This window comes from Aotus nancymaae, unplaced genomic scaffold (genome assembly GCF_030222135.1).
Source record: "Aotus nancymaae isolate 86718 unplaced genomic scaffold, 86718_ANA_hifiasm-v0.15.2.pri h1tg000049l, whole genome shotgun sequence".
Lineage (NCBI taxonomy): Eukaryota > Metazoa > Chordata > Mammalia > Primates > Aotidae > Aotus > Aotus nancymaae.
Window position 1 is genome coordinate 7,561,433 of NW_026988463.1, and position 21,322 is coordinate 7,582,754.

General features: G+C 39.8%; 1 protein-coding gene across 1 annotated transcript in view; it reads left to right on the forward strand.

The window, feature by feature from the left end:
- The window catches only part of RBFOX1 (RNA binding fox-1 homolog 1), a 2,526,943-nt gene that overhangs the window by 2,387,271 nt on the left and 118,350 nt on the right, over window positions 1–21,322 (forward strand). The window contains 2 exon segments of the mRNA XM_021673515.2: window positions 3,282–3,374; window positions 5,072–5,132. Of these exon segments, the coding sequence (XP_021529190.1) occupies window positions 3,282–3,374; window positions 5,072–5,132 (154 nt within the window).

Genomic DNA, 21,322 nt, shown 5'->3' on the forward strand with positions numbered 1-21,322 from the left:
ACAATGAGAATAATAATAAAAAAGAATCAATATATTCTCTTCTCTTAAAAAGTGAGACCTTGATGAGAACAGATTAGGCTATTTCCTTTTCAGTGTTTCACCTTCCTTGGTATTCAAAATCTATTTCTCTCTCTACCTTTTTCTCTCCTAAATGTACATAATGCTGATTTCAGGGCAGTAGGTTTGCCTTGGGTTTAGACATGAAGCATGAGAGCAAGATTCTTGAGGATAATGTTGGACAGGTGGGTGAGTGTTCCGTGTCACCTGGCTATGTTCTTCCTGGTGCTGTGCTAACAGTGACTGCTAGTTCCCACGGGCAGAAATGATGCCCGCTCGCCCTCCAGCTGTACATTGGGTCTACGGATTTTCTTTTCTTGCCTAGTGAGAGACTGTAAATCCACAGTCCTAGTTTCTGTAGTTCCTTTTGGAATATGTGGCATGGCTGTGGTTGCTAGGATGTCAGGCGTATCAGGGAGGAAGAGAATGTTGCCAAGAAGCCTGGGACATGTGATTTTGGCTTTACCTCTACATGTAAGCTTCAAGTAACCAAGTCAGATAGCCTTCTCAAAAATCTATAGAAATCAGCAATATATAAAATTCTACTTACTACAAAGAATGAAAATCTCCTCTTTTTGAGACAAGGGAGACAGGGTCTCACCCAGGCTGGAGTACAGGGGTGCAATCACAGCTCACTGCAGTGTCCTGGGCTCAAGCAATGAATGCTCCCACCTCAGCCTCCCAAATCGCTAAGACAACAGGTGCAGGCCATCACACCCGGCTAAGTTTTTTTAGTTTTTGTTTTAGATTTTGAGACAGGGTCTTGCTCTGTCACCCAGGCTGGAGTGCAGGGGTGTGATCACGGCTCACTGCCGCTTCAGTCTCCTGGGACTCAAGCTGGGATCAAAGGGGCGTACCATTACATCCAGCTAAATTTTTTTGGTAGAGATGAGGTTTTGCCATGTTACTCAGCCTGGTCTTGAACTCCTGGACTCAAGTCATCCTCCTGCCTTGGCCTGTCAAAGTGCTTGAATTACAGGTGTGAGCCACCATCTCTGGCCCAAAACCTTCTCTTGGTGGTTTCAGTCACACACAGTGAAATGAGAGGTCATGGAAATTAAATCGCTGGGCCACACGTTTTAAGCTCTGTAAGCAAACAGATTTCTGGAGTCCATTCTGGGATTCTAATCCAGTGGATACACAGCAAGACTCGGGAATCTGAACGTTTAATGTGCTCCCAAGTTCCTTCTGATGTGCAGCTAAGTTTGAGATGTACTGGCCAAGAGTTAGAACTGTCAAATAGATTGAAATCCCCCTAAATTCTGTCTTTTTTCCCTTTGAAGAACAAACATTTCCAAGCTATTTAGTTAGCAAGTGTCTTTGTGAACCCAGTGTGGGCATCCTAAAAGACTAGGCAAGACCCTTCTGTTATGGAGCAAATGATCTTAAATTAATCGGGTGATTCAGGCTTATCCCACTCTCAGATCCTCACTATGGGAAAGATGATGGAAGGTAATTTGGTTCAATCCTCCAAAGAAAAGCGATGTATTTTTTCTCGATACAGTTCACCCTTGAACAACATGGGTTTGAACTGTGCAGGTCCACTTACATGTGAATTTTTTTTCAACCAAAGGTAGTATTCCCAGGATGTGCGACCCGTATATACAGAGAGCCGATTTTCCTCTATACGCACGTTCCATGGGAGGACCACAGGACCTGGATGTGCGAGGATTTGGGTATCTGGGGTGCAGGGGTCTTGGAACTAATCTGTAGTGGATACTGACATACAGCTGTCTATAGAATCCCGACAAATGATCATGTACCCTCAGGTGAATACGTCCACATCCCCGTCCTCTGTTGCTGATGAGCCTATTCTGACTGTTGAAACTTTCTCTTAGCCAGCCCACTGGACAATTCATCTTTAGCCTTAAATTTGGTCATTATAGAGATCTAATGTAGGATTAAGAGTTATACCAGGTGATTGTAACTACCACGGCTTTGTAATTATTGTGCATATCTTTGGTAAAACTGAGTATTATGTCCCGACTAAGCCTGGAGCCAACAAGGATTATTCGATGCTAAGAGGAGCCCCAAAATACTCCATTATTGCACCCACTTTGCAGTGAGAAATCAGACAGAGCTGGGCAAATTTACATGGAAATTGTTTGAAAGGTTGGTGTATATTTCTGAACAAGATGTACAAACATTTTTAGAGGCTTTAAAAATAATATGTCATTTTCTGTACTCTTAGGAACAATGTCAGTGAGGACAAAATATGGATTTTGACAATATGCAGTTTAGTGGGGTTGTTTTTTGAGGCTGAACTATTGAGAGCCAAATGTACCTGTGGTGAATTAAAGGGTATATTTGTTACCTATCAGTAAAAGAGGAAGTGGCCAGAATGTTATTACAAATTACATTATATTAACAAAGTTTCTTTGCTACCTGTTGAAATGAAAAATAAATACTGACTTAATGCTAGAACTTTTCAATGTGGGTACACCTTTCCCTTTCTGGTTAATGAAGTAATATGGAAGGCTGTCACATCCAAAAGCATGTATGCAATTTGAAGAGCGGGAAAGTATGAACACAAACATTGAATTGTTTGTATTTTCAATCAACTGAAGTTTATTTCTATTCATTTCATGTGACTTTTTTGTTTATTAGACCAGAGAGCTTAAGATTTATTACTAAAAAAAAAGGTCTTTCCTTTTTTTAGGCTTTTAACTTTTGTTTTTGAGAAGTAAAGGCTGTAGAATTGACAAATTTGAATAACCCTAAAACTGCATGAAGAAGAGACGTTCTTAAAACCACACAGCATGACTCTGTAGGCAATGTTAGAGGATTTTGGCATTCATTGTTGAATTTCGTGCACACGTTTTTATTTTATTTTATTTTTAATTTGCATGTCAGAAAAGTGGTTCCCTTTTCTTTTCCTCGTTATTTCATTTTATTCTCTGTGAAGACACTGTACATTTATTTTGATCTCATTTTCTTTTTGTTAGATTTATTTTCTTCCGTAGTGACATTTAGAAAGGTATTTTTGGTATCCTTCTTTGAATTCTTCAGGGGTTACAGCTAACTGGGGACAGAAAAAAAAATCTTGTTCACATTTGTCGCTTAATTATTGCACATCTCAGGACTCTTATAATTTTTCTAATTTGCATGTTACAGAACTGAAGCCAGGACAAGAAATAGAAATTAAAGCGAGAGAACGTTTCCAAGTGGTCGTTGACTGAAATAATAATCTGCATGTTGTTTTCCCTTCTCCCTCCTGCATGCAGGGATTTGGTTTCGTAACTTTCGAAAATAGTGCCGATGCCGACAGGGCGAGGGAGAAATTACACGGCACCGTGGTAGAGGGCCGTAAAATCGAGGTGCATGTTCAAAATATTTTCCTTTTCCTCTTTTTTATAAATGTCTGCTTCACGCTCATTCGTTGTTCCAGATGCATCACTGGCGTCTTGTATGTGACCCTATTTCCCCCTCATCGTTTATATATATATATATTTATATATAAAAAGGAAAACTGGCCTTACTTTTTAAAAAATTTTGCTTTATTATGTTATCTTATTACTGCTGAAAGGTGGACGGCAAACGTGAGACAAAAGAAAGGTTAATTGTAAAGGGTTTTTTTTTTTCTTTTTGTTAATTTCCATGTTTTATAATCAATGGGTGCAGTAGGTTCCAAAGAATAGACAGGGTTGCAATCCAAACAAAATACAAAACAGTTTCTTTTTCTTTTTCTTTCCACTTCAGGGTTGAAGAGGGATCCACAGTGGTTTGCAAATTAAACCAAATTGGGAAAACAAAAAGATTGAAAAAAAAAAAAAATGAGAGGTTTTTACTAAATGTCTCATTTTTTTTTTTTTTTTTTTTTTTAAGAAGCCAGTTTGAATTTCTGTATTCTTTTGGTAACAAAGTGAATAATCAAACAGGATTTCCTGTTCAGTATCTGGCCCCTGTTCATGGAAAGCATAAATGCCAAAATGCTGACACTCGGAGTCTGCTATTTGTACCACTGGGATCTCCCGCAACATAGCCACAGGGTCATATTTGTTAAAACTTTTTTTTTTTTTTAAATACCAGTTAAAAATGCTTTAGTCTTTGGAGTAAGATGTTGCATATTTTGCCTTTCATTTTCCCCTTCGACGATAACGCTTAGGCCCCTCACCAAACTCTCAGTAACCATGGTAACTGTATACAAACCCATGCTGGCGATGGCGGTGAATGGTAAGTGGTGAAGTCCATCTGCCGTTTCACGTACTTAGTGCTGATATATCTATATACATATATATATACCACGTGAATTTTTTTGACTTGTTGTATTAAGTTTTCTTGATGCTCTATTTTTTTGGATATTGGTACGCCTGTAATTGAGTGTACGTTCTAAGCTAGCCTGGGAGGCACTGACTGGATTGAGTTATGACCGGTGCACATCTTACTCAGATTGTTAATTCCATATTGTGTTAAACAATGCACCCTTCTCTTTTATCCTTTTGTTAGCTGTGACTTTAAAGCTTGAATGATTTCGTTAATTCTTGCGATGTAAAAGGCTCTTGTTCCAAGTGTTGAATGCTAGATGTTGCTTTCCTGATGGTTCTTCCCTCCTGAAGTGTTGCACACGGCTAAGACTTGTTTGTCCCTTTTTTTGACATTTATGTTCCCTTGTTCTTTGTCTGTTCCCTCTTCTCCACTGCATGCTCCTTCATATGAACTTTATTTTATGTTTAAAAAATATTTATCGTTTCTGTGTTACCATGGAATACACGCATGCTTTTAAATCTTCAATTATGCAGTATCTTTTAATTTGCTTTTACTGTCTCTTTATTAAACTCTTAATGATATGACATTGCTTTATTGAAATGATTTGTAAGTTAAATGGTTATGAAGTAAATGTAATTTTTAAAATGTATGATTTTGTTATGCACCTACTGCCTTTTATAAATTAAAATGCATTTTAGTTTTTAGTTTTCTTTTTTTAATAAGTAAATTACGGTTATAATGCATGCAACTAATTGAATTGGGAGCTGGCCCTAGAATATGTGCTTATTTGAGTTTTCTATGTACATAGGTAAATAATGCCACAGCACGTGTAATGACAAATAAAAAGACCGTCAACCCTTATACAAATGGTAAGTAGAGATTGGCCTTTTGCAAGAAATCCTCTCTACCTCTGAATCTTTCTTTTAATTTAATCAGAGATTCTATTACAACAAGCTGTGTTTGCCTGGGCATTGACACTGTGTTTTGACTACTGACCTGCTACAGTGAACCACCTACATCAGTAAGATCATTTTCACAGCAAAGGCAAATGGACTGTTCAGGTTAAGTGTGCATGTCCTTCTTCTTTCTTAACTGTTGTTAGGGACTGAGTTGCAGTAATTACTTGGAAATTAGTTTTGTAGTTTGATTGGTTATTATTGTGTTTTTGAGGGGAGAATTTGAGGTTTGGGTTTTTTTGCTTTTCAATACCATCTCCTTGTTGATTATTAATCATTCCTAGAAGTACATACACAGTTTATTCTGGCTTTCAGTCTTCTCCAGGGAGATGAGGCATTTGAAGTGGTTTGGAGGATACCTCATGTCTGAGTTCCACAGGGTTAGCAGAATGTGTGATTGGGTTATTTGTTCCTCTCTGGGCTGATCGATGTTGTTATTTTGGGCTAGTTGTGAATGTTGCTGTATATTGCAGACCCCATCAGGACAATGCAGTTCTGTTTGTTTTTAATCAGTCATACTTCTCAAACCTTCACATGAGTTATTAAAAATGTTCAAACATTTTGATTATTTCTTCTCAAAGTAAGTATCTCTTAAGATAGATATAGGGGGGACAAACCTGGCACTATGTTAATCACATAGTTGTCATTTTTGTACCAAAAAATGAAGCAATGCAGTAAGTTGAAGCATATACACATGGTAGATTATACCCATTAAAACAAGCAGAATAAAGACTATAAAGGATCTTGTAATAAAAAATTGGAAAACATATTTACAGCATAACTTCAGATAAATTATAGTATGCCAAAATGCTAATGGTTGTGTTCAATTGTGAGACTGGCAATGTTTTGTCATGTGCAATTAAAACTTCTTTAGATTTTTTTTATTGTATTTTAGGTTTTGGGGTACATGTGAAGAACATGCAAAATTGTTGCACAGGTGCACATGTGGCAGTGTGATTTGCTGCCTTCCTCCCCTTCACCTATAAAAAAATTACAGATATATTTAAAATAACCCCATTGCCACCTTGGTTTCCTACCTCCCTCTCAGAGGAAGCCACTTTTACAGGTTGTTGTTTATAGTTTTATTTTGCATATTCATGCCTATACATGTAGTAGGTATTCATTTATAGTATGCACAGTATTGTATACATGTTTACGTGAATATCATGATACATCTGTCATTTTTAATTGGCTTTTTATAGAGTTCTTTCAATATTAATATATACAGATTAGACTATTTCAGTGGTTACATAGTATTACACAAAACAGATAAATGCATTCAATCAGAACTAAATACTGATTGTTATATAATTGTTTTCATTTTCCTGGGATGAGCAAAGATTATCATCAATCAATTGGTGATTTTTTTTTCCTGTTTCTTTTGCCAGTGACTACCAATTCAACAGTCAGTTTGTTCTCAATTATTTTAAAAGGGGCATCATTCAACTCTCTACATGATAGGGCTCTAAGTTGTAAGACCAGAAGAATTATTCTGCTGACTGTTTTTCTCAGCTTTATCAAGTAAGAAAGACATGCCCTTAAATGGTATAGACTATTTTCATACCAGACTGACTTTAAATGCTAAGTGCTGAACTGAAGCAAACCTCTGATTTATGTGTCATGAAGCCTTTCTGCTTGGGTAGAAGTAACAATTCTGAAACTTGCCAGATTTAATATGTGGTGACATCAACCTGATGGCTGGACATGTTCTTTAATTATGAAGCTGCACAGCTGCCCAGGCACATGTGTGCTTGCACACTTATGCATAGCTTCTCATGTGTGCTGAGTGAGAAACTGGAGCAAGAAAAGTCCAGTAATATTTCATAAGCCATATGCATGTATATTTAAAGAAAGAGTTATGGATCAATTTTATGCCCAGGGACTGACAACTAGACCTGTAGGATTTTTTTAAACACAATTCAAAGCCAATTTACAAATAACTAGCCTTTCTGGAATAGGAGTGAGGTATGCATTATTATGTGAAGCATTTTAAGTGCACTGGATACACACGAAGGCTTTTAAAGAGGACATCATTATCCCTATTTTAGAGATGCAACATTGAGGCTAGAGAAAATGAAGTAATTAATACAGCTCTTTCTTTTTTGAGACAGGGTCTCACTTTGTCACCCAGGCTGAAGTGCAGTGACACTCTAGGCACACGTCATCATCTCCGGTAACTGGGACTACAGACATGTGCCACGTAGCCCGACTAGTTTCTTTTCTTTTTTATAACTAGTTTCTTTTGTTTGTTTTTTGTAGAGACGGGGTTTCACCATGTTGCCCAAGCTGGTTTCGAACTCTTGAGCTCAAGCAATCTGTCCGTCTCGGCATCCCAAAATGCTACAATTACAGGCATGAGCCACCACTTCTGGCCTAGCCTTTTTATTATAAAAAGTAACAAAATCTTGTGGCAATGCCTGTGTGTATCAGGAATCACTTTCCCTTTGTCTTCTTGTAGAACTGCACTCAAATGGCAGCTAACTACAGTAACAAAAAAATTATTAAATGTGCAACCTCATGTTCCTGCTACATGTTGGCATGCATATCCCATGTCTGATTCCAGGTAGTTGTGCACTCAGTTTCCAGGAATAAGTCATGTGGGTCTTTCATCCCTGTATATCCAAAAAGTTACTCAAAATTGTGCCTATCACACATACTGAGTATGGAACCTAAGGGGTAGATGGATAGTCATGGTAGAATTTTTATATATATGTACACACACACACATATATATAGTATTGCACTTTAGGTTCTTGGGTACATGTGAAGAACATGCAGGATTGTTGCATAGGTACATACATAGCAATGTGGTTTGCTGCCTTCCTCCCCATGTTATCCCTCCCCAACTCCCCACCCCCTGCTATCCCTCCCCTAGTTGCTGCCACAGACCCCAGTGTGTGATGCTCCCCTCCCTGTGTCCATGTGTTCTCATTGTTCAACACCTACCTATGAGTGAGAGCATGTGGTATTTGGCTTTCTGTTCTTGTCAGTTTGCTGAGAATGATGGTTTCCAGGTTCATCCATGTCCCTACAAAGGACACAAACTCATCATTTTTTATGGCTGCATAGTTTTCCATGGTGTATATGTGCCACATTTTCCCTGTCCAGTGTCATCGATGGGCATTTAGCTTGGTTCCAAGTCTGTGCTATTGTAAACAGTGCTGCAATGAACATTCATGCGCATGTGTCCTTATAGTAGAATGATTTATAATCCTTTGGATATATATGAAGTAATGGGATTGCTGGGTCAAATGGAATTTCTATTTCTAGGTTTTTGAGGAAGCGCCACACCGTCTTCCACAATGGTTGAACTAATTTACACTCCCACCAACAGTGTAAAACTATTCCTATTTCTCCACATCCTCTCCAGCATCTGTTGTCTCCAGATTTTTTAATGATTACCATTCTAACTGGCATGAGATGGTATCTCAATGTAGTTTTGATTTGCATTTCTCTGATAACCAGTGATGATAAGCATTTTTTCATATGTTTGTTGGCCTCATGTATGTCTTCTTTTATAAAGTGTCTGTTCATATCCTTCACCCACTTTTAAATGGGCTTTTTTCTTGTAAATCTGTTTTAGTTATTTGTAGATGCTGGGTATTAGCCCTTTGTCAGATGGGCAGACTGCAACAATGTTTTCCCATTCTGTTGCTTGCTGATTCACTGTAATGATTTTTTCTTTTGCTGTGCAGTAGCTCTAGAGTTTAATTAGATCCCATTTGCCTATTTTGACTTTTGTTGCCAATGCTTTTGGTGTTTTAATCATGAAGTCCTTGCCCACGCCTATGTCCTGAATGGTTTTGCCTAGATTTTCTTCTAGAGGAGTTTTTATGGTGTTAGATCTTATGTTTAAGTCTTTTATCCATCTTGAGTTAATTGTAGTGTAAGGTGTCAGGTAGGGGTCCAGTTTCTGCTTTCTGGACATGGCTAGCCAGTTTCCCAACACCATTTATTCAACAGGGAATCGTTTCCCTATTGCTTGGTTTGTGACAGATCAGATGGTTACAGATGTGTGGCAATGCCTCCAGCTTTGTTCTTTTTGCTTAGAATTGACTTGGCTATGCGGGCACTCTTTTGGTTCCATATGAAGTTTAAGGTGGTTTTTTCCAGTTCTGTGAAGAAGGTCATTGGTACACAGATGGGGATAGTACTGAATCTATAAATTACTTTGGGCAGTATGGCCATTTTCACAATATAGATTCTTCCTAACCATGAGCATGGAATGTTTCTCCTTCTGTTTGTGTCCTCTCTTATTTCGTTGAGCAGTGGTTTGTAGTTCTCCTTGAAGAGGTCCTTTACGTTCCTTGTTAGTTGTATTCCTAGGTATTTTATTCTCTTTGTAGCAATTGTGAAAGACAGTTCATTCTTGATTTGGCTCTCTTTAAGTCTATTATTGGTGTATAAGAATGCTTGTGGGAGATCCAAGATGGCTGATTAGACACAACTCCAGCACACAACATCCAGCAAGAGAGACATAGAAATCCAGAGATCTCCTAGCTTCAACCGAGGTACCAGGCGCATTTCAACGGGTCAGGTCTGATGGTAAGCAAAGCCCACTCAGGGCAGACTGAGTTGGGGAGGGGTGCTGCTTCACCCAGAAAGTGCATCTGACTGTCGAGTCAGAGACTCCCCTCAGGCACTCTGGTCCAGATACAGCACTTCCCCCAAAGCCTCAGCAATACATAGAACAGGGGATCTTTGCCAGTCAAGTGCCGAGAATTACAAGTGCAGAGTTGAATAAGAGCCTGCAGACTGAGCTATCGCCCCACCTCTCTCTGCCCAGAGAGACAGGCAGCTATAAGTGGGAGCAGCTGGGCGCGTCCCTACCCTCCCCCACAAAGCCCAAAGGGCTAAGCTCTGACTCTAGCAGGTTGCACAGCCAGTGCCACAGTCTGAGATAGATAAACCCTGAATGATCCAGCCCAGTGGAGGAAGGGCACAAGCCACTACTAGAGGGTTGGGACTGCACTACATGTTTTAATAAAAAACACAGGAAGCCTACATAGCAAGGAGACGGCGTTCTTGACAACCCAGCAGTGCCTACAGGTCAGTGGAAGAGGTGGGCCTAATCTCCCAATATAAACAAAAAAGACACAGGAAGCTTCCCTAGTAACCTGAAGGAGTCCCCAGAAACCTAGTAGCGCCTCCAAAGGCAGACAAGTGACCTCATCAAGCAGCTCCCTGACAGACAACACAGCCAGGTAAATCCACAAAGATGAGAAAAAAAACAGTGCAAAAAAGATGAAACCATCAAGGACCAGAACACCTCTTCTCCTTCAAGGGATCACAACTCCTCAACAACATAGGATCACAACTTGACTGAAGAGTGCGACAAATTGACAGAAACAGGCTTCAGAAGGTGGATAATCACAAACTTCTCTGAGCTAAAAGAACATATTCTAACCAAAAACCTTGAAAAAAGGTTAGATGAAATGCTAACTAGAATAACCAGCTTAGAGAAGAACATAAATGACTTGATGGAGTTGAAAAACACAGCAGGAGAACTACGTGATGCAAACACAAGTTTTAATAGCTGAATAGATCAAGCAGAAGAAGAAAGGATATCAGAGATGGAAAATCAACTCACTGAAATAAGAGAAAAAAGAGTGAAAAATGAACAAAGCCTCCAAGAAATAGGGGATTATGTGAAAAGACCTAGCCTACGCTTGATCAGTGTACCTGAATATGATGGGGAGAATGAATCCAAGCTGGAAAACATGCTCCAGGATATTATCCAGGAGAACTTCCTAAGCCTAGCAATGCAGTCCAAACTCAAATTCAAAAAATACAGACAACTCCTCAAAGAAGGGCAACCCCAAGGCACATAATCAGCAGATTTACCAGGGTTGAAATGAAGGGAAAAATGCTAAAGGCAGCCACAGAGAGACGTCAGGTCACCCACAGAGGGAAGGCAATCAGACTTACAGCGGATCTCTCAGCAGAAACTCTATAAACCAGAAGAGAGTGGGGGCCAATATTCAACATCCTTAAAAGAACTTTCAACCCAGAATCTCATATCCAGCGAAAGTAAGCTTCATAAGTGAAGGAGAAATAAAATCCTTTATGAACAAGGAATTGCTCAGAGATTTTGTCACCACCAGACATGTCCTACAAGAGCTCCTGAAAGAAACACTAAGCACAGAAAGGCGCAAGTACCAGACACTGCAAAAGTAATGAAGAAAATGAGTCCACTAATGGGAAAGAAAACCAGCCAGTAACAAAACGGCAGGATCAAATTAATACATAACAATAGTAACACTGAATGTAAACAGTCTAAACACCCCAGTCAAAAGACACAGAGTGGTAAACTGGATAAAAAGTCAAAACCCATCAGTGTGCTGTATTCAGGAAACCCATCTCACATACAAAGACACACATAGACTCAAGGGATGGAAGATTTACCAAGCAAATGGAGAACAAAAAAAAGCAGGGGTTGCAACCCTAGTCTCTGATAAAATGGACTTCAAACCAACAAAGATCAAAAGAGACAAAGAAGGACACTACATAATGGTAAAAGGATCAATGCAACAAGAAGAGCTAAATATATATGCACCCAATACAGGAGCACCCAGATACATAAAGCAAGTTCTTAATGACCTAAAACAAGATTTAGACTCCCACACAATAATGGCATCGAGAGAATGAAGAAACTGCATCAACAAATGGATAAAACAGCCAGCTAGTATCAAAATGGCAGGATCAAATTCAAACTTGACAATATTAACCCTAAATGTAAATGGGCTAAATGCCACAGTCAAAAGACACAGACTGGCAAACTGGATAAAAAGCCAAAACCCATCAGTGTGCTGTATCCAGGAAACCCATCTCACATGCATGGATACACAAAGGCTCAAAATAAAGGGATGGAGGAAGATTTACCAAGCAAATGGAGAGCAAAAGAAAGCAGGAGTTGAAATCCTAGTCTCTGATAAAATAAATAGACTTTAAACCAACAAAGATCAAAAGAGACAAAGAAGGACATTGTATAATGGTAAAAGGATCACTGCAACAAGAAGAGCTAATGATCCTAAATATATATGCACCCAATACAGGAGCACCCAGATACATAAAGCAAGTTCTTAATGACTTACAAAGAGACTTAGACTCCCACACAATAATAGTGGGAGACTTTAACACTCCACTGTCAATATTAGACAGATCAATGAGACAAGAAAATTAACAAGGATATCCAGGACTTGAGCCTGGACCAAGTGGATATAATAGACATATACAGAATGCTCCACCCCAAATCCACAGAATATACATTTTTCTCAGCACCACATTGCACTTACTCTAAAATTGGCCACATCATTGGAAGCAAATAACTCCTCAGCAAATGCAAAAAAATGGAAATCATAACAGTCTATCAGACCACAGCACAATCACACTAGAACTCGGGAACAAAAAACACACTCAAACCCGTACAACCACTTGGAAACTGAACAACTTGCTTGCAAGTGTTAATTGGATAAACAATGAAATGAAGGCAGAAATAAAGATGTTCTTTGAAACCAGTCAGAATCTCCGGGACACATTTAAAGCAGTGTAGAGAGGGAAATTTATAGCAATAAATGCCCACATGAGATGGAAGCAAAGATTTAAAACCAACACCCTATCATCAAAATTGAAAGAGCTAGAGGAGCAACATCAAAAAAACTCAAAATCCCCTTTAAAAAATCCATAGATCCAGGAGCTGGTTTTTCGAAAAGATCAACAAAATAGACTGCTAGCCAGATTAATAAAAAAGAAAAGGGAAAATAATCAAATAGGTGCAATAAAAAACGTTAAGGGGGATATCACCACTGATCCCACAGAAATACAAACTACCATCAGAGATTACTATAAACAGCTCTACTCACACAAACCAGGAAAAAATGGATAGACACGTGTACTCTACCAAAACTAAACCAGGAGGAAGTTGAAACCCTGAATAGACCAATCACAAGGGCTGAAGTAGAGGCAGAAATCAATAGCCTACCAACCAAAAAAAGTCCAGGTCCAGACAGGTTCACAGCCAAATTCTACCAGATGTACAAAGAGGAGCGGATTCCATTCCTTCTGAAACTGTATCAAACAATACAAAAGGAGGGAATGATCTGTAACTCATTTTATGAGACCAACATCATCCTGATACCAAAACCAGGCAGAGACATAATAAAAAAGAAAACTTCAGGCCAATATCCATGATGAACATTGACACAAAAATCTTCAATAAAACACTGGCAAACTGATTGCAACAGCACATCAAAAAGCTTATGCACCATGATCAAGTAGGCTTCATCCTGGGGATGCAAGGCTGGTTCAACATATGCAAGTCTATAAATGTAATTCACCACATAAACACAACCAAAGACAAAAACCACATGATTATCTCAATAGATGCAGAGAAGGCCTTTGACAAAATTCAATAGCCTTTATGCTAAAAACTCTCAATAAACTAGGTATTGATGGAACGTATCTGAAAATAATAAAAGCTATTTACAACAAACCCACAGCCAATATCATACTGAATGGCAAAAACCGGAAGCATTCCCTTTGAAATCTGGCACTAGACAAGCATGCCCTCTCTCACCACTCCTATTCAACATTGTATTGGAAGTTCTAGCCAGAGCAATGAGGAAGGAAAACAAATAAAGGATATTCATTTAGGAAAGGAGGAAGTCAAATCGTCTCTATTTGCAGATGACATGATTGTATATTTAGAAGACTCCATTGTCTCAGCCCAAAATCTCCTGAAACTGATAAGCAACTTCAGCAAAGTCTCAGGATACAAATTCAACGTGCAAAAAACACAAGCATTCTTATACACCAATAACAGACTTAAAAGAGAGCCAAATCAAGTATGAACTGCCATTCACAATTGCTTCAAAGAGAATAAAATACCTAGGAATACAACTAACAAGGAACGTAAAGGACCTCTTCAAGGAGAAATACAAACCACTGCTCAAGGAAATAAGAGAGGACACAAACAGATGGAGAAACATTCCATGTTCATGGTTAAGAAGAATCAGTATCATGAAAATGGCCATACTGCCCAAAGTAATTTACAGACTCAATGCTATCCCCATCAAGCTACCAATGGCCTTCTTCACAGAACTGGAAAAAAACACCTTAAACTTCATATGGAACCAAAAGAGCCCCTGCATAGCCAAGTCAATTCTAAGCAAAAAGAACAAAGCTGGAGGCATCACACTGTCAGACTTCAAATTATACTAAAAGGCTACAGTAATCAAAACAGCATGGTACTGGTACCAGAACAGAGATATAGACCAATGGAACAGAACAGAGGCCTCGGAGGCAACACCACAAATCTACAACCATCTGATCTTTGACAAACCTGACAAAAACAAGCAATGGGGAAAGGATTCCCTGTTTAATAAATGGTGTTGGGAAAACTGGCTAGCCATGTGCAGAAAGCAGAAACTGGACCCCTACCTGACACCTTACACTAAAATTAACTCCAGATGGATAAAAGACTTAAACATAAGACCTAACACCATAAAAACTCTAGAAGAAAATCTAGGCAAAACCATTCAGGACATAGGCGTGGGCAATGACTTCATGACTAAAACACCAAAAGCACTGGCAACAAAAGCCAAAATAGACAAATGGGACCTAATCAAACTCTATAGCTTCTGCACAGCAAAAGAAACAGTCACTAGAGTGAATCGGCAACCAACAGAATGGGAAAAAATTTTCACAATCTACCTGTCTGACAAAGGGCTAATACCCAGAATCTACAAAGAACTAAAATAGATTTACAAGAAAAAAACAAGCCCATTCAAAAGTGGTTGAATGATATAAACAGACACTTTACAAAAGAAGACATATATGAGGCCCACAAACATGAAAAAATGCTCATCATCACCGGTTATCAGAGAAATGCAAATCAAAACTACCTCGAGATACCATCTCACGCCAGTTAGAATGGTGATCATTAAAAACTCTGGAGACAGCAGATGCTGGAGAAGATGTGCAGAAATAGGAACACTTTTACACTGTTGGTGGGAGTGTAAATTAGTTCAACCATTGTGGAAGACAGTGTGGAGATGCCTCAAAGACCTAGAAATAGAAATTTCATTTGACCTAGCAATCCCATTACTGGGTATATATTCAAAGTATATATATATATATATACGTACATATATACATATAAAATCCCAATACTGGGTGTATATCTAAAGGATTATAACTTGTTCTATTATAAGAACACATGCACACGAATGTTCATTTAGCACTGTTTACAATAGCAAAGACTTGTAACCAACCCAAATGTCCACTGATGATAGACTGGACAGGGAAAATGTGGCACATATACACCATGGAAAACTATGCAGCCATAAAAAACAAGTTCGTGTCCTTTCTAGGGACATGGATGTACCTGGAAACCATCATTCTCAGCAAACTGACACAAGAACAGAAATTCAAACACCGCATGTTTTCACTCATAGGCCGGTGTTGAACAATGAGAACACATGGACCCAGGGAGGGGAGCATCACACACTGGGGTCTGTTGGGGGGGGGAATAAGGGAGGGATAACATGGGGAGAATTGCCAAATATAGGTGTTGGGGAGGAAGGCAGCACATCACACTGCCATGTGTGTACCTATGCAACGATCTTACATATTCTTCACATCTACCCCAAAACCTAAAATGCAATTAAAAAAAAAAGTTATAAAACAAAAAACAAAAAAACGATGAGTTCGTGTCCTTTTTAGGGACTTAGATGAATCTGGAAACCATCATTCTCAGCAAACTGACACAAGAACAGAAAGCCAAACACCGTATGTTCTCACTCATAAGTGGGTGTTGAACAAAGAACACATGGACTCAGGGAGAGGAGCATCACACACTGGAGGCATTTAGTGGGGGTAGGTTAGAGACAGTGGAGGGTAGGGAGGAATAATATGGGGAGAAATGCCAGATACAGTATGCACCTAAAGTTAAAAAAATTAATTTAAAAAAATGCTTGTGATTTTTGCACATTGATTTTATATCCTGAGACTTTGCTGAAGTTGCTTATCAGTTTCAGGAGATTTTGGGCTGAGACAATGGGGTTTTCTAAATATACAATCATGTGAATTCTAATTCTATAAAGACTGTGGTTTTTGTAGTGGAGGTTATGGAGAACTTTGGTATTCAGAGAAAAGTAGTTCTCAAAGCTGTCCCAAGTTTTAACTCATGAGTATCCTCACTACAAGTAAATTCCCTTTAAATGGCAATACAATATTACTGATAAAATATAGGACCCTTTCAAGTTCTTAATAAGCAAAAGGATAGAGTTATGGCAAAAGAGCATAAGTCAGGACCAATAAAGTCACATTGAAATGAGAAAATTAAGCCATCAGTGAGGTTCACTCGTTAGCTACATAATTCATTCTCACAAAGCACAGAAATGATACTTCAGCAAAATTATAAATTACTAGAGCCATCAAAGTTTCAGGTCATCTCCAGGTGATGAAATATAGTTATCAATGTCAGCATCACATTCCTGCATTGCTTCAATCACATATCCAGAAAAAGTTTTAGCAGCTGCAAAGTTTCTATTGATAAATAAGACTGAATTCTTAATGTGATGGGATGCCTATTATAGAAAATTACTGTTACTAACATGGAGGATGTGGATACTATTCTCGGGATATTTAAACAGTGACATAAGGAAAAACTGTAGAATGAGTTGTAGGCTTCTGGACATTCTCTCAGAAAGTTCCACAAAAAGGGGATTGGACTATTTCTCCATTGCTATTTTTCCCAAGGACACCTACCCGCATGGAGTAGTTGGGGTATGCTGTGTTCTTTGGGGATCAAATGTTGGATCTCCAATACAAGAGTGAGAGCTGAATTCACAAGGATTTCCTGGCTGCTGGGGAAGCACAGGTGCTAGACATGGCTTTTTCACTTTCTTAGAGATCTTAGGGAAGATCAACATGGGGCACCCACCCATATCCAAGACTCTAGAGAGAGGTAGACTTTGTTGCCAGTATCAGTTCTGCCATTCAGGGGCTGATTGTAGGCAAGTTGTTTGAACCCTCTACATCCTAATTCTCTAGTGGGAACTGTACAAATGACGGGAATTGCATCCTAGTTTTTTGTGATAATCATGAAAGATGGTAAAGTGCTCAACACAATGCCAGGTATGCAAAGAGCTCTGAAGATTTTTCACTACTATTTATAGCACAGCAGTATTTACTTAATATTGAGATTATGTGTAATTAGTCATAGTATTCCTTTATTGTCATAGATAGTTGAATTCCCTGATAGATACTACTTTGAGGATTATTAAGGTGCTAAAACAGGCTGAACATGTAAAATAAGCAAACAGAGAGGCTTTGAAAAACTCATTCTTGGCCGGGGGCAGTGGCTCACAGCTGTAATCCCAGCTCTTTGGGAGGCTAAGGTGGGCGGATCACAAGGGCAAGAGATAGAGACCATTCTGGCCAACATGGTGAAACCCCATCTCTACTAAAAATACAAAAATTAGCTGAGTGTGGTGGCAGGGGCCTATAATCCCGGCTACTCGGGAGGCTGAGACAGGAGAATTGCTTGAACCCAGGAGGCAGAGGTTGCAGTGATCCAAGATTGTGCCACTGCACTGCAGCCTGAGCGACAGAGAAAAGATACTCAGTCTTTTGGGACTGTCTTTTGTTTTCTTACTTAAGTAAAGCAAAATATTTCTCTACTAGGAAAACTCCATAACAACAACAACACGAAGTAACAATAAAAGATCTCAAACCTTGGATCTTCCTTATCAGGCTCACAAAAGGGATTGCAGTGGCAAACGTGACTAAGTGGAGAGTTAAATGCGGTAGCCCCTGGCAGCCTCTAATAAGTCTGTCTGTAAGGGATTCTCAACTTAAAGTTGCCATTTCTGCCAATGTTTCAAGAGAAAGAGAAATCCTGTATTTTAGATAGAATGTAAATTTTCACAACAAATACATGCTGTTAAAAAAGAATACCGAGTGATTCCAAAGAAAACCCCTCTGTACCCAATGCACACCTCACCTCTGCCTCTTTGGTACCATGTCAGCTGCCAGGTTTCTAGCATCCTTAGTACATGTCTTTGGAAACTACTGACAGGAAGTTTTTGTAACTCCTGTAGTGTACTTAAGGGTGCTTTCCGGAATGTGCTTCTTTGATATGTAACCCAGCAGAGCCCTAGAGAAAGCATGTGATGTTTTTTGTGTGCATATTCAGACTTGGCCTTTTCACACCCAATACAGTCATAGTTAACACCAGAGGTCTTAGCCAGCGTGTTTTAGAAAAACACTGACACTTGACCTTTGACAAGCTAAATCTGGGAAGGGGAGTGCGAATTTCGTTGTAGCCCCTGGAGTCCCAGCCACAAAGGGGTCTCTCTAAATTGCTTGTGTGTCTGAGACAGAGTGAGACCCCAAAACATCTGGTCTCTGTTCCATTGCCTTGTTGTGGGGCTGGGGGGGCCCTGGGAGGCTGGGAGCAGTGGGGCTTATCAGCTGTTCTCCTTTTGTTGTAAGCCTCATTGTTCGGTTTAATGTCCTTGATCAAAATCTCTGAATTTGCAAGGCCTGGGGACGTACACAAACTGCCTAAGAAATTAAAAATGGGATCATTTTGTTCATCTTCCTGACAGTGCAGGCTCTTATCTCCAGCAGGGTTATCCCAAGGGTCTCTTCCAGGTACTAGGAGGAGTCACAGAGAATGTGGATCAATTTGCATGTCATTTGCATTCATTTACATAAGCCCACATGAGCTCTGTAAGTCTGAGCAGAGGTGATTTTTCAAGGGCTGGATTCTAGACCAAATGGACATAACAGACATTTACAGAATGCCTTATCCAACAGCTGCAGAATACATATTCTTCTCATCAGCACATGGAACATTCTCCAGGAAAAGCCACATATTAAGCCACCAAACCAGTCTCAACCAATTTTAAAAAATCTAAATCATTTCAAGTATTTTCTTAGACCACAACAGAATAAAAGTAGAAATCAATAGCAAGAGGAACTTTAGAAACTGTACAAATACCTGGGAATTCAACAATGTGCTCCTGAATGTCCACTGGGTCAGTAAAGGTATTTTAAAAATTGTTGATCTAACACTTCAGGTGGGGAGGGATCCAAGATGGCCGATTAGGAGCAGATCTGGACTGCAGCATCCAGGGAGAACGCAGAGGGTGAGTGGATACTGCATTTCCAGACAGGTTTTTATTGACTACAGACCAGGAGATTCCTGGGCAGAGGAGCCCCATGGGTCGCCAGCATGGCTGTTTTGGCTGATGCAGTGGGTCTCCGCACAAAATACACAGGTCCAGGCGCCATTTTAGCTGGCAAATGGAGTGCCTGGGAGACAGAGTCACCCGTTCAACTGATAGGGAGAAACAGGAAGGCAGGCCAGGAGATTCCCAGGCAAAAAAGCACCACGAATCTCCAGTGCAGCTGTTTCAGCCGGCACAGTGGGTCGCCGCACGGGAAATCACACAGATCCTGGTGCCTTTTCAACAGGCGACTGGAACACCTGGGAGACAGAGTAGCCCACTCAACTGAAAAAAAAGGGGACTGAAACAGGGAGCCAGGCCAGGAGATTCCTGAACAAAAAATCACCACGAATCTCCAGTGCGGCTGTTTCAGCCGGCACAGTGGGACTCTGCACAAAATCTCACACAAATCTGGGCACCTTTTCAACTGGCAACTGGAACACCTGGGAGACAGAGTGACCCATTCAATTGAAAAAAAGGGGACTGAAACAGGGAGGTAGGCCAGGAGGTTCCCCAGCAAAAAAGCACCATGGTCTCCATCAGCTGTTTCAGCCAGTGCAGCAGGTCTACACACAAGAAATCACACAAATCTGGGTGCCATTCCAACTGGTGACTGGGACAGCTGGGAGACAGAGTCACTCGTTCAACTGAAAAAAAAAAAAAAAAAAGGGGGGGGATCTGATGCAGGGAGCCAGGTGATAAGGCTCAGCCCCCTTCCTGACACCTTACACTAAAATTAACTCCAGATGGATTAAAGACTTAAACATAAGACCTAACACCATAAAAACCCTAGAAGAAAATCTAGCAAAAACATTCAAGACATAGGCATAGACAAGGACTTCATGACTAAAACACCAAAAGCACTAGCAACAAAAGCCAAAATAGACAAATGGGACCTAATCAAACTCCACAGCTTCTGCACAGCAAAAGAAACAGTCATTAGAGTGAATCGGCAACCAACAGAATGGGAACACATTTTTGCAACCTACCCATCTGACAAAGGGCTAATTTCCAGAACCTACAAATAACTAAACCAAATTTACAAGAAAAAAATAAGCCCATTCAAAAGTGGGCAAACGAAATGAACAGACACTTTACAAAAGAAGACATATATGAGGCCAACAAACATATGACAAAATGCTCATCATCACTGGTCATTAGAGAAATGCAAATCAAAACTACATTGAGATACCATCTCATGCCAGTTCGAATGGCAATCATTAAAAAATCTGGAGACAACAGATACTGGAGAGGATGTGGAGAAATAGGAACACTTTTACACTGTTGCTGGGAGTGTAAATAAGTTCAACCACTGTGGAAGACAGTGTGGCGATTCCTCAAGGACCTAGAAATAGAAATTCCATCTGATCCAGCAATTCCATTACTGGGTATATATCCAAGGGATTATAAATCGTTCTGTTTTAAGGACAGATGCACACGAATGTTCACTGCGGCACTGTTTACAATAGCAAAGACTTGGAACTAACCCAAATGCCCTTTGATGATAGACTGGACAGGGAAAATGTAGCACATATACACCATGGAAAACTATGCAGCCATAAAAAATGATGAGTTTGTGTCCTTTGTAGGGACATGGATGAACCTGGAAACCATCATTCTCAGCAAACTGACACAAGAACAGAAAATCAAACACTGCATATTCTCACTCACAGGCGGGTGTTGAACAATGAGAACACATGAACACAGGGAGGGGAGCATCACACACTGGGGTCTGTGGGGGGTAAATAGGGGAGGGACAGCAGGGGATTGGGAGTTGGGGAGAGATAACATGGGGAGAATTGCCAGATATAGGTGATGGGGAGGAAGGCAGCAAACCACACTGCCATGTGTGTACCTATGCAACAA